This window comes from Mobula birostris, chromosome 13 (assembly GCF_030028105.1).
Source record: "Mobula birostris isolate sMobBir1 chromosome 13, sMobBir1.hap1, whole genome shotgun sequence".
Lineage (NCBI taxonomy): Eukaryota > Metazoa > Chordata > Chondrichthyes > Myliobatiformes > Myliobatidae > Mobula > Mobula birostris.
Window position 1 is genome coordinate 111,056,718 of NC_092382.1, and position 13,971 is coordinate 111,070,688.

General features: G+C 48.1%; 1 protein-coding gene across 1 annotated transcript in view; it reads left to right on the top strand.

The window, feature by feature from the left end:
* LOC140208158 (uncharacterized) overlaps positions 1-11,204 on the top strand; it is a gene marked incomplete at its 5' end in the record, with an annotated part of 46,854 nt that extends 35,650 nt beyond the window's left edge. Inside the window, 4 exons of the mRNA XM_072276639.1 lie at positions 440-550; positions 6,156-6,272; positions 7,890-8,156; positions 11,044-11,204. Of these exons, the coding sequence (XP_072132740.1) occupies positions 440-550; positions 6,156-6,272; positions 7,890-8,156; positions 11,044-11,204 (656 nt within the window). The remainder of the gene's footprint in view (positions 1-439; positions 551-6,155; positions 6,273-7,889; positions 8,157-11,043) is intronic.
* Positions 11,205-13,971: the final 2,767 nt, after the last annotated feature.

Sequence of the window (13,971 nt, forward strand, 5' to 3'; positions counted from 1 at the left end):
CCCCTCCTTTATTACCCCGTCCCTCTCTCAAACTCTTTCCCCTACTGTCTCACACTGTTCCCTTGTCTTCACCCTCTCCGCTCACTGTCATCCCTTCCTGAACCACATCCGTTCTTCCCAGTTCTCTGTGTGCCTGTATTCCGCTCATCTCCCCTCCACGCTTTCCGCTCCTCTCTATCCAGCTCTATCTCCCTCTCCCCGATGGTTTCTCCTCTCGCTCTTTCCCCTTTCTAAAATAATCTTCTTTCTCTTCTCCATCCTTCTCTCACAGTTCTCCGCACACTCTCCCTTCTCAATCACCCATTCTTTCAGGCGCCATGCGCCTCGCTTACCCCTCTCTCTCTTCTGATGTCTCTTCTCTCTCTCCGCGACTCTCTCCCCCATTCTCTACCCCTGTCTCAATCTCTCCCTAATATTCCTGTCTGACTTTCTCCCCCAGACGGCCTGACCGCCACCAGCCCAGAGTTGAACATTGGAGAAGACATCGATGAGCGCGAGGATCCTCCCATTGCCTCGGGATCTGGAGGGATGTCAACCACTGCACAAACAGGTCAGAGTTCACAGTAGTGACGCCATTTTGGAAACGCCAGGTGTCATTCGCTCAAGATATTCAAATTTCTAATTAGAAACATAGATACATAGAGCACCTACAGCGCAATACAGAGCCTTCGGCCTACAGAGTAGTGCTGAACATGTCTCTACCTTAGAAATTACTACGCTTACCTATACCCCTCTAACTGACTAAGCTCCATGTACCTATCCAAAAGTCTCTAAAAATACCCTGTCGTATACTCCTCCACCACCGTTGCCGGCAGCCCAATCCACGCACTCACCACTCTCTGAGTAAAGAAGTTACCCCTGGCATCTCCTCTGTACCTACTCCCCGGCACCTTGAACATGTGTCCTCTTGTGGCAACGATTTCAGCCCTGGGAAAAAGCCTCTGACTATCCACACGTTCAATGCCTCTCATCATCCTGTACACCTCTCTCAGATCACCTCTCATCCTCCGTCACTCCAAGGAGAAAAGTTCGTGTTCACTCAACCTATTCTCATACGGCATGCTTCCCAATCCCGGCCACATCCTTGTAAATTTCGTCCGCACCCTCTTAGGGCTTCCACATCCTTCCTGTAGTGAGGCGACCAGAACTGAGCACAGTACTCCAAGTTTGACCGGGGTCCAATACATGCTTCAACAACTCCTCGCAGCTACTAAATTAAATTTCACTATTGATGAAGACCGATACACCATACGCCTTCTTAACGACAGGGTCAACCCGCGCAGCTCATTTGAGTTTGTTATGGACCCGGACCCCAAAATCCCTCCGATCCTCCACACTGCCAAGCGTCATAACATTAATATTACATTCTGCCATCATATTTGACCTACCACAATGAACCACATCACACTTACCTGGGTTGAACTCAATCTGCCACTTCTAAGCCCAGTTTTGCAGCATATCAATCTTTCGCAGTAACTTCTGACAGCCGTCCACACTATCCACAACACCTCCAACCTTTGTGTCATCAGCAAACTTTCTAACCCTTCCCTCCATTTCCTGATCCAGGTCATTTATAAAATTCACCAATAGCAGGAGACCCAAAACAGATCCCTGAGGCACACCACTGGTGACTGACCTCCATGCAAAATATGACCCGTTACAACCACACTTCTCCTTCTCTGGGCAAGCCAGTTCTGGATCCACAAAACAATGTCCCCTTGGATACAATGCCTCCTTACTATCTCAATAACCCTTGCATGCGGTACCTTATCCAATGCCTTGCTGAAATCTATTTCCACTGCACCTACTGCTGTTCCTTCATCAATGTGTTTAGTCTTATCCTCAAAAAGTTCAATCAGGCTCGTAAGGTATGACCTGCCCATGACAAATCCATGCTGACTACTCCTATTCATGTTGTACGTTTCCAAATGTTCATAAATCGTGACTCTCAAGATCTTCTCCATCAACTTACCAACTACTGAGGTCAAACTCGGTGGTCTATATTTTTTTTGAGCTATCTCTACTCACTTTCTTGAATAAATGAACAATATACGCAACGCTCCAGTCCTCCGGAATCTCTCCCTCACCATTGATGATGCAAAGATCATCGGCAGAGGCTCAGCAATCTTCTCCCCCGCCTCACAGTAGCCTGGGGTACATCTCATCTGGTCCCGGCGATTTATCCAATTTAGTGTTACCCAAAAGCTCCAACACATCCTCTTTCTTAATGCCTACATTCTGAAGCTTTTCAGCCTGTTGCAAGTCATCACTACAATGACCGAGATCCTTTTCCGTAGTGAATATTGAAATAAAGTTTTCATTAACTTCCTTTGCTACTTCCTCCGGTTCCATGTACACTTTCCCACTGTCACATTTGATAGGTCCTTTTCTTTCGCGTCTTACCCCTTGCTCTTCACATGCTTGGACAATGCCTTAGGTGTTTCCTTAATCCTGACCGCCAGCCCCTGCTCATGCCCCCTTCTGGGTCTCCTAATTTCCTTCTTAAGCTCCTTCCTATCAGACTTATAATCTTCTCGAGCTCTAACATTACCGAGCTCTCTGAACCTTTTGTAATCGTTTCCTTTATTATCTTGTATATAAGATGACGAGAGGCATTGATGGTGTGGACAGTCAGTGGCTTTTTCCCCCAGGGCTGAAATGGTTGCCACAAGAGAACACAGTTTTAAGGTGCTGGGGAGTAAGTACGAGGGGAGATGTCAGGGCTATGTTTTTCACTCAGAGAGTGGTGAGTGCGTGGAATGGGCTGCGGCGACAGTGGTGGAGGCGGATACGATAGGGTCTTTTAAGAGACCTTTGGATTGCTACATGGAGCTCAGTAAAATAGAGGGGTATAGGTAAGCCCAGAAATTTCTAAGGGAGGACATGTACGTCACAACTTGTAGGCCGAAGCGCCTGTATTGTGCTGTAGGTTTTCTATTCTATTCTGTTCTATTCTTTTCCATTTGACTGGAATAATTCATCTGCCTCGACCACTTTCCTGGGAGCTCATTGCACCTCCAGACTGTGCTGTTTATAAATAATCGGGATGAATTTGTAGATGGGTGCGTTGCTGAGTTTCATAAGTTGCACGATGCGAAGATTCAGTGATATGGAGAAGAACAGGATGACAGGACCGATTAGAGATAAAGTTGGGAAGATGTTCCTGGAGGCTGTGGAAGTGAGCGAGGTCCTCAATGAATACTTCTCGACGGTATTCACCTATGAGAGGGAACTTGATGACGGTGCGGACATGAGAGAGGTTGATGCTCTGGAGCATGTTGATATCAAGGCAGAGGAGGTGTTGGAGTTGTTAAAATCCATCAGGACGGATAAGTCCCTGGGGCCTGACAGAATATTCTCCAGGCTGCTTAACGAGGCGAGGGAAGGGATTGCTGAGCCTCTAGCGAGGAACATTATGTCCTCGTTGTCTAAGGGAATGGCACCGGAGGATTGGAGGGAATGAGGTTTGTCCCCTTGTTCTAAAAAGGTTGTCTGGATAGTCCGGGTAACTGTAGACCAGTGAGCCTTACGTCTGTGGTGGGAAAACTGTTGGAAAGAATTCTTAGAGAAAGGATCTATGGGCATTTAGAGAATCATGGAACAGTCAGCATGGCTTTGTGAAGGACAGATTGTGTCTAACAAGCCTGATAGAGTTCTTTGAAGAGGTGACCAGGCATATAGATGAGGGTAGTGCAGTGGATGTGATCTATATGGGTTTTAGTAAGGCACTTAACAAGGATCCACACAGTAGGCTTATTCAGAAAGTCAGAAGGCATGGGATCCAAGGAAGTTTTACCAGGTGGATTCAGAATTGGTTTGCCTGCAGAAGGCACAGTGTCATAATGGAAGGAATACATCCGGATTGGAGGGTTGTGACTAGTGGTGTCCCACAAGGATCTGTTCTGCGATCTCTACTTTTCGTGATAACGATATGGATGTTGGGGCAGAAGGGTGTGTTGGCAAATTTGCAAACGAGACAAAGTTTGGAGGTGCTGTAGATAGTGTAGAGGATTGTGGAAGATTGCAGAGAGACATTGATGGGATGCAGAAGTCGGCTGAGAAGTGGCAGATGGAGTTCAGATGGAGTTCAGCCCGGAGAAGTGTGAGGTGATACACTTTGGAAGGACAAACAGCAAGGCAGAGTGCAAAGTAAATGGCAGGAAACTTGACAGTGTGGAGGAGCAGAGGGATCTGGGGGTGCATGTCCACACATCCCTGACAGGTAGATAGGGTAGTGAAGAAAGCTTATGAGGTGTTAGATTTCATCACTCGAAGAATAGAGTTTTAAGAGTCGTGAGGTAACCATGCAGCTCTATAAAACTTTGGCTAGGCCACACTTGGAGTACTGTGTCCAGTTCTGGTCGCCCTACTATTGCAAGGATGTGGAAGCATTGGGAACGGTATGGGGAAGATTTACCAGGATGATGCCTGGTTTAGAGAGTATGGATTATGATCAGATATTAAGGGAGCTCAGGATTTAGTCTTTGGAGAGAAGGAATATTAGAGGAGATATGAGAGATGTATACAAGATGTTAAGAAGAATAGGTGGAGAGCCTCTTCCCCAGGGCAGCACTGCTCAATTCTGGAGGACATGGATTTAAGGTAAAGGGTGGGAAGTTCAAGGGGGGTATTAGAGGAAGTATTTTTACTCAGAGAGTGGTTGGTGCATGGAATACACTGCCTGAGTCAATGGTGGAGGCAGATACACTAGTGAAATTTAAGGGACTAGTGGACAGGTATATGGCGGAATTTAATGTTTAACGTTATATGGAAGGCAGGCTTTGAGAGTCGCACAACATTGCGAGCCGAAGGGCCTGTGCTGTGCTGTACTATTCTATGTTCTATGGGTGTTATTGTGGATCGTGTTGAAAACTGGCAAAAATATTGAATGGGACATAAATCAGTCACAGATACGGTTGGAGAAATGACAGAGTTAAGTCCGTCATGTATCCAAAGTGTGAAAAAAGAACAAAGCGGGTAAACAGTAATAAAACTGTGAACAAATAATAATCTCTGAATCCAGACGGCCAATAGTCCGTAGATCGCATGTATCATAATCTTGTGGTCTCCTGGACCTGATGGAATACACCCTCGGGCTGTGAAGGAATTGGGCGGAGAGATTGCCGAGGCATCAGGAGTTCCACAGGGGTCGGTGTTGGGACGGCTGATCTTTACGATGTTTGTCAATGATTTAGGCGATAGGATTCATGGATTTCTTGTATAAATTTCCGATGATAAAAAGATATGTGGATGAGCAGCTGGTGTTGAGGAAACAGAGAGACTTAGACAGTTTAGGGGAATGGACAAAGACGTGCCAAATGAAATGCGATGCCGGAAACTGTATGATCATGCACTATTGTGGATGAAATAAGCACGCAGATTACTATTTGAATGATAAGAGAATTCAAAATGCCGAAATGCAAAGGGACTTGGAAGTACTGGTGCAAGGTACCCTAAAGGGTAATCTCCAGGTTCACTGGGTGGTGAAAAAAGCGAAAGAAATGTTGACATTCATTTCTAAAGGTCTAGAATATAAGAACTGCAATGTGATGTTCAGGTATCAAAAAGCACCCCCGAGACCATAATTAGAGTATTGTGTGCAGTTTTGGGCTCCTGATATACATTGATATAAGACATGGTTCAGAGATGATTCACGAGAATGATTCCTGAAGTGTAAGGCTTGCTCGATGAGGAACATCTGGCAGCTCTTGGGCTGCCTTCCCTGGAGCTGAGTAGAATGAGGGGGGACCTCATTGAAACTTTTCCAATGTTGAAAGGCCTGAACAGATTGGATATGGAAATGTTATTTCCCATGGTAGCGGGGTCTAGGACAAGAGGGCACGACTTCAGGATTGAAGGGCGTCCTTTTAGAACTTCGATGCGGTGAAATTCTTTCGTCAGAGGGTGGTAAATCTGTGGATTTTCTTTACCACAAGCAGCTGTGGAAATCAAGTCATTGGGTGCATTTAAGGTAGAGATAGATACGTTCTTGATTAGGTAGCGTTTCAAAGGGTATGGGGAGAAGGCAGGCGAGTGGGGATGACTAGTAGAATGAGATCAGTCCATGATTCAACAACCGAGAGGACTCGAAGGCCCGAATGGCCTACGTCTGCTCCCATATTATATGGTCCTATGGCCGTATGGTCTCTCCACAGGTGCGCATGAACAGGAGTCGAAACTGAAGATCGGAAATAGACCGTTCCGCCTGATCTGCCTACTCTGCCTAGTCACGTCCGCCCTCATCTTGATAGTGATCGGACCCTCGATCCATGGTGAGTTGAACGGTCTCCGGGTGGAGTCAGACCATAAATAAAGAGAGTGGAATAAATTGTTATTGTAAAACACCACAGCGACACCGACACGCCCCTTACTGTAACACGGATTAAAACCGACCACCATATCACGGACACATCCCTAACCGTGATAAAGACACGGTCTTCACCTGAACACAATCAAAACACATCCTGACACCGACACGCCATTCACTATAACATGAACAATGTTGTCACCGTAGCACTGTCAGGACCATCCATGAGACACAGATACACTGCTGACCGCAGCACGGATGCGGAACATCGCCGTGACAACACGTGGCAGTCACACTGACCGTAACGTAACACTCACTCGAACATCGACATGCCCCTGACCGTATCACTGATAAACTCCTCAAGGCGACACCGAAACGCACCTCACAATGACACCGAAACGTTCTTCACTCTGACACTGAGGTAATGTACACCGTGACACCTTCACATTCCTCAACGTGATCCTCTCAGCACCGCCTCATTACAAAGACCCACACGTCACTGTAACACCCCTTACTGAGACAGTATCACCGCTCAACATAACACCGATGCACCGCTCACTGAGGCAATTACACAGAACATAGAACATAGAACACAAACTAGTACAGCGCAGTACAGGCTCTTCGGCCCACAATGTTGTGCCGAACCTCAAACCCTGCCTCTCATATAAGCCCCCACTTTAAATTTCCTCCAGATACCTGTCTAGTAGTCTCTTAAACTTCACTAGTGTATCTGCTTCCACCACTGACTCAGGCAGTGCATTCCACGCACCAACCACTCTCTGAGTGAAAAACCTTCCTCTAATATCCCCCTTGAACTTCCCACCCCTTACCTTAAAGCCATGTCCTCTTGTACTGAGCAGTGGTGCCCTGGGGAAGAGGCGCTGGCTATCCACTCTATCAATTCCTCTTATTATCTTGTATACCTCTATCATGTCTCCTCTCATCCTCCTTCTCTCCAAAGAGTAAAGCCCTAGCTCCCTTAATCTCTGATCATAATGCATACTTTCTAAACCAGGCAGCATCCTGGTAAATTCCTCTGTACCCTTTCCAATGCTTCCACATCCTTCCTATAGTGAGGTGACCAGAACAGGACACAGTTCCCACACCTCATTCTGACACGGTAACACGCACCGTGGCAATGACATGCCTCTCACCGTGACACAGACACACCCCTCTCTGTGAGACTAGCACACCCCACACCATGACACAGTTACTCCACTCACCGTGACGTCACAAGGTCCCTCACTCTGACATTTCCCTCGCCGTGCCATCGGGATTCACTTCATTGTGACCCGGCACAACTCTCGCCGGGGCTCAGAAACACCTATCACAGTGACACCGACACGTCCCTCACTGCAACTCGAATATGCACCTCACGATACTGCCGCAGACACCCAATATAACAACAAAACCTTCACTGGGACATTGATAAACCCCTCAGCGTGACACGACACGCCGACGCCTCTCACTGTGACACCATTCACCGTGACACTGGCATAACACTCTCTGTGACCCGCTCGGTAGCATGATGCTGACTCACGTGTCACTGTAAACGCTAAACATCCTTCACCATCTCTCTCAGTATCACAGATTCGTCAGTCTCAGACCACCCTCGACCAAAACTGCCATGAGTTAAACTCAACCCTTCAAACCAAGGTCTCTGAGATATCCCACCTGAATCACTCCGAGAAAACCTGTCTCAAGAATCTTACTACGCTCAAAACCAATCTGTCCGTTCTTGTACGAATGCACAATGATCTCCGGCACCAGTTCACTGAGATAAAAACGAAGCTCAGATCCGTCAAGAACAGCATAGCTCAAATCTGTGAATTCTTGATCAGTAGAAGAGGTGAGGCGTCATCCCCCTTATTAACCCGCTCTTCATCACAGACCAGGCATAGAGAGAGGAAGCGTCACTCTGTGCTTGACATCGGGAGTGCGTGAAGAGATGTTATGGAAGGGGATTCACTCTGTGTTTGACCGGTGAGTGTGTGATGGTGTTGCGTGGAGGAAGTTTCTCTTTATTACTGAACCCAGGAGAGTGTGATTGGACGTTGTGGAGGTGGTGTCACTCTGTGTCTCCCCACGGGATTGTGAGATGTAACATTACTGCTTCACGCTATGTCTGACTCCGGGAATCACTGATGTGACGGTATGGATCCAGCTTCACACTGTTTCTGATATGCGGGTTGTATGATATGACAGGATCCAGAGAGCTTCACCCCATGTCTGACCAATGAATGATGTTGTGACACCGTGGAGAGAGAGTTTTACTCTGAATCCGGGAGTGTGCGACGGGACGGTGCAGAGGGGGCTTCACTCTGTGTCTGACCCCAGGAGTGTGTGATGGGACGGTGGAGAGGGAGATTCACTCTGTGTCTGACCCCGGGAGTGTGTGATGGGACGGTGTGGAGGGAGATTCACTCTGTGTCTGACCCCGGGAGTGTGTGATGGGACGGTGTGGAAGGAGCTTCACTCTGTGTCTGACTCCAGGAGTGTGTGATGTGACGGTATGGGGGGAGATTCATTCTGTGTCTGACCCCGAGTGAGGCGGGGGGGGGGGCGGTGTGGTATAATGTAACAGTGTAAGAGAGTTTCACTCTGAGTTTGTTCTCTGGATTCATGATGGGACAGTGTGGAGGGAGATTCACTCCGTGTCGACACTTGACTGTGTGACAGGGCGGTGTGGATGGAGATTCACTCCCGGGAGTGCGTGATGCGATGGTGTGAATGAAGCTTCACTCTGTGTCTGACCCCGGGATTGTGTGATGGGACGATGTGGAGGGAGCTTCATTCTGTGTCTGACACCGGGAGTGTGTGATGGGACGGTGTGGAGGGAGTTTCTCTCCATGTCTGATCCCGGAAGTGTGTGATAGGAAGGTGTGGATGGATCTTAATCTATGTCTGACCACGGTGGTGAGTGATGGGACAGTGTGGAGGGAGCTTCAGTCTGTGTCTGACCCTGGCTGGGTATGATGTAACAGTGTAAGGGAGTTCTACTCTGTGTTTCTCCACTGGATTCTGTGATGGGACAGTGCTGAAGGAGACTCCTTCGGTGTCTGGCAACGAGTTGCATGATTGGAAGTTGCGGAGGGAGCTAAAGTCTGCTCTCACTCCGGGAGTGTGTGACCGGACGCTGCGGATTCAAATTCGATTTGTGTCTATCCCTCAGGAAATCTGTGACAGCATGGCGGGAAGGAGCACGTAACTGACTCCTGAAGTTTGTGATGGGACGCAGTTGAGGGACCGACACCCTGTGACGGGTTCCGAGAGTGTGTAATTGGGTGTCGTGTAGGGAGATTTAATTTGAGTCTGACACCAGGAGAGTGTAATGGGACATTGCGCATGAGCTTCAATTTCAGTCCGACCACGGGAATGCGTGATAGGAGGCTGTGGGGGGAGTTTGTATCAGACCCCGGGGACGTGTACTGGGGCAGTTCACTGGCAGCCTCATTCTGTGTGTGATCTTGGGAGTCTGTAATGGACGGTGTGGAGGAAGCTTCACTCCACCTCTGACGCCGGGAGTGTGTGATGGGACTGTATGGATGGAGCTTCACTCTGTGTCTAAACTTGGGTATGCAAGACGGGACAGTGTGGAGTGAACTTTACTCTGTGAATGATACAGTGAGTTTACGGTGGGATGCTATGTTGGGAGCATCACTCTGTTTCTGACCCCAGTAATTTGTCTTGGGAGAGTGCGGAGGGAAATCACTCTGTATTATGCCGGGAGTGTCTGATGGAACAGTGCAATGCGATGCTCACACTGTACTCAACACCTGGGAGTGTGATGGGACTGTACGGAGGGAGTGTCAATCTGCGTCTCACCTCTGTGGGCTGTGAAATGATGCTGTGGAAGGAGCTTCACTCTGTGACTGACACAGTGTGAGTGAGATGGAATGCCACGGAGTGAGCATCACCCTAAAGCTGATCCTTGGAGTCTGTGATGGGAAGGTGTGGAAGTGTTCCACTCTGTCTGAGAACGTGTTGTGTGTCTGGATGTTGTGGACGGAGCATAATTTTGTGTCTGTCCACCATATTGTTAGATGGGATGGAGTGGAGGGAGTTTCACTTTGTGTCTGACCCCGGGATTGTGTGAGGTGACGGTGTGGAAGGAGCTTTACTCTGCGTTTGACCCTGAGAGTGTGTGATGGGACGGTGTGGAGGGAGAATCACTCTGTGTCCAACCCCCAGAGTATGTGATGGGGAGAGTGGAGGAAGATTCATTCTGTGTCTGATCCCGGCATTGTGTGATGGGACAGTTTGGAAGGATCTTCATGTTTGTCTGACGACGATGGTGAGTGATGGGTCGGTGTGAAGGGAGCTTTACTATGTTGCTGATCCTAGTAGGTGTGAATGGAAGGTGTGGAGCTGTGTGCCTGACCCCGGGAGTGTGTGATGTGACAATGTGGAGGTAGATTCACTCTATGTCTGACCCCGGAAGTTTGTGATGGGACGGAGTGTAGGGGGCTTCTCACTTTGTTTGACCCTGAGGGTGCGTGATGGGACGGTGTGGAGGGAGCTTCACTCTGTGTCAAACCCCGAGAGTGTGTGATGGGGCGGAGTGGAGGAAGCTTCACTCTATGCCAGGGTATGTGACGGGACGGAGTGAAAACAGCGACACCTGCTGTCTGAATCCGGGATGGGACGTTGTGGAGGGAGGCTGACTTTTTCTCATTCCAGTCGGTGCGATGGGAGCAATGGAGGGAGATTCACTGTTCTTCGTTCCTGATTTGCAGAGGAAAGGTGTCCTGAGAACTGGACCGAAAACGCAGATCGGTGTTATTTCATATCCACCTTGGAGAAATCTTATGATGCAGCGAAGAATCATTGTTCAAACGTCGATGCAAGTCTCCTCGAAATCAATTCAAACAAGGAAAAGGTATGTGTCACACCGTGAGAAGCGATATGGAGAACAATCATACACTCCCGGGGTTTAACAAAGATTCAATCATTGCACACCGTCACTCACACATCCCGGGGATAGACAAGGAGTGGGACTCCCTCCAGAATCAGAATCAGAATCAGGTTTATTGTCACCGGCATGTGACGTGAAACTTGTTAACTTAGCAGCAGCAGTTCAATGCAACACATAATCCAGCAGAGAGAGAGAGAGAGAATAATAAAAATATAAAACATAATGAAAAAAACAACAACAAATCAATCACGTATATTAATTATTTAAATTGTGTAGAAACAATGTTGTAAAAAGTGAAGTAATGTCCAAATCCTCACAGTCCATTCAGGAATCGGATCGTGGAGGGGAAGAAGTTGCTCCTGAATTATTGAGTGTGTGCCTTCAGGCCTCTGTACCTCCTACCTGATGGTAACAGTGAGAAAAGCCATGCACAGGGTGGTAGAGGTCCTTAATAATGGACGCTGCCTTTCTGAGACAGTGCTCCCTGAAGATGTCCTGGGTACTTTGCAGGTTAATTCCCAAGATGGAGCTGACTAGAATTACGGACTTCTGCAGCTTCTCTTGGTCCTGTGCAGTAGCCCCTCCATACCAGACAGTGATACAGCCTGTCAGAATGCTCTGCACGGTACAAATATAGAGCTTTTTGAGTCTGACAGAATTAAGTCCCTCCACACCGCCCCATCACACAGTACCGGGGTCAGACACAGAGTGAAGCTCCCTCCACAAAGTCCCATCACGCAGTCCAAGGATCAGACGCTGGGTCATTCCATCTCTGTCTCATCTCTACACTTTTCTCTACACTTTTTCCTGCCGTCAGGCATGGAGAGAGGGTAATTGTTACCCTCAGGTTCGACCAGCATGCGTTTGTCTGGGGGTCGGGGGGAACACTGCCTCCGGCCCGGCCAAACTGAGAAAGCTCGTTTGTGTGGATGTACCGTGATGTGTTGCCCGGTTACAAATCAATCCCACGAAATAACGAGCAGTGCACCGTATGCAATTAAACGATAGAGCTTCAGGGTTCTTAATTTAACTGTAGGGTTAGCATCGAAAACAAAGAGAAAAAGCGCCCATTTTAACGAAACAGTCTAAAGCGCTCGCTGTAGCTCACTCTTTTCCCGTCCGTTCGTTCTCCATCGATTTCCCACGGGCGTCGTCACCTCTCGACGCCATTCCAAGTCCGCTCAAGCCTGCAGTTTCCGCCTTCCCCGTTCTGGCATCGTCTCTCGGCATCTTTTCTCGAACAAAAGCCATCGAACCCAGGCTCCCGGACACACAAGAAATTAAACCATCCCCATCGTGGGAGGCCTCACAGTCCCAAGGGTCCGTTATCACTAGTCAGAACAGCTCGAGAGAATCTATCTGTCAGCAGCTTCCAGCACAGACGACAGCCTGCTGCAGCTACTCTGTTATACAAAATGCAGACCAGCCACAGCCCTGCAGAACCTCGCGTCATGCTCCCTTCAGCTTCTGAGAGACGGCGCACCGCACGATCTAGTTTATCTGTGCATGTTCATGCACTTTCTATGCCTGATGCGAGACACTGGATAGAAGCTTCCTTCACTGTGCGATCAGAATGTGGAACAGCCTTCCAGATGCTGTGGTTGGAAACAACTGCGACGATGGGTCCCAAGCCTTCAAGAGCCGGGTGCACAAACTCCTATCCTCTCTGGGAGGGTAGGCACATGCTTCTTCATAAGCGATCATGAAGGGGACCCGGATGGCAATGCTTGGTTTTTCGCAGGTAGAGTTAATACCTGACTTTCAAGAGAGCTTCTGAGTTATGTTCCGGCTGGACTTAATCCTTGAACTGCTGGAGAAAAGTGCGGGAAAAAAAGCCCTATTTTCTCCCGATAGGGATTAGTTGTAAGTTCCAAGTGCTCCCGTTACGTTTTGTCGCCCTAAAAACTTATCCTTCAATTTCTTTGTATTATGGAGGTGTCGGGTTTCGGTGGGACTCAAGTGCAGAACAAGGAATACTTTTTCACCAGGATTTATTAGGGAGCAAAAAGGCAAAAGTCTTTCAAAAACAGAAGGCAGGCACGAATCCGAAACGCAGGCAGAGGTCTTAACCAGAAAAGGCAGTCAGGCGACAGCAGACAAATCCAGAGCGCACAGGGAAAAATCAGGTGCAGGAACGGGCAAAACCCAAAACACTGAATCAGGCAAAATCAGTTGGCAGAAATCGCAATGACATGGGGAACGACACAGGTCAGAACTGGGACGAACTGGCAGAGCATTCTAGTCAAGGCGGGGTTGAAATGGTCGGGGTAATGAGTGAAAATTAGAAACAGGTGGGCGCAAATGAGGAGACGAGCAGGTAATTGGAGAAATTCCAAAAAAAGGAAAGGGGCTGGGCCAGAACCCACATGGCCAGGTGAAAGATAACAGAAGTTAATTGATCCAGAGCTACCAGCAGAGGCCCTTCAACCCAGTGTCCAGGCCGGATCCTTAACAGGAGAACAACATAATTCTCTCTGTCCAGCGGAGGCGATCATAATCATCATGACTCCAGTATTTCTACTACTTTTTAATGCTTCTTAAGAGTATATATGATATTTTTATGTTGTATCGCTGAGCAGCAGTGAACCACCTGTTTGGCCTTTCCGAGTTCTCTCTGGGAACTAGTTGACTTGAGCAGCATTTCTGATCTGGCTATTGTTCACGATCGCACTTAACAAAAATAAAAACCTTCACACACTGCTGCTGCAGAGAAACCGTTTCATCAGCAATAACATTTACCAGGGCGTTA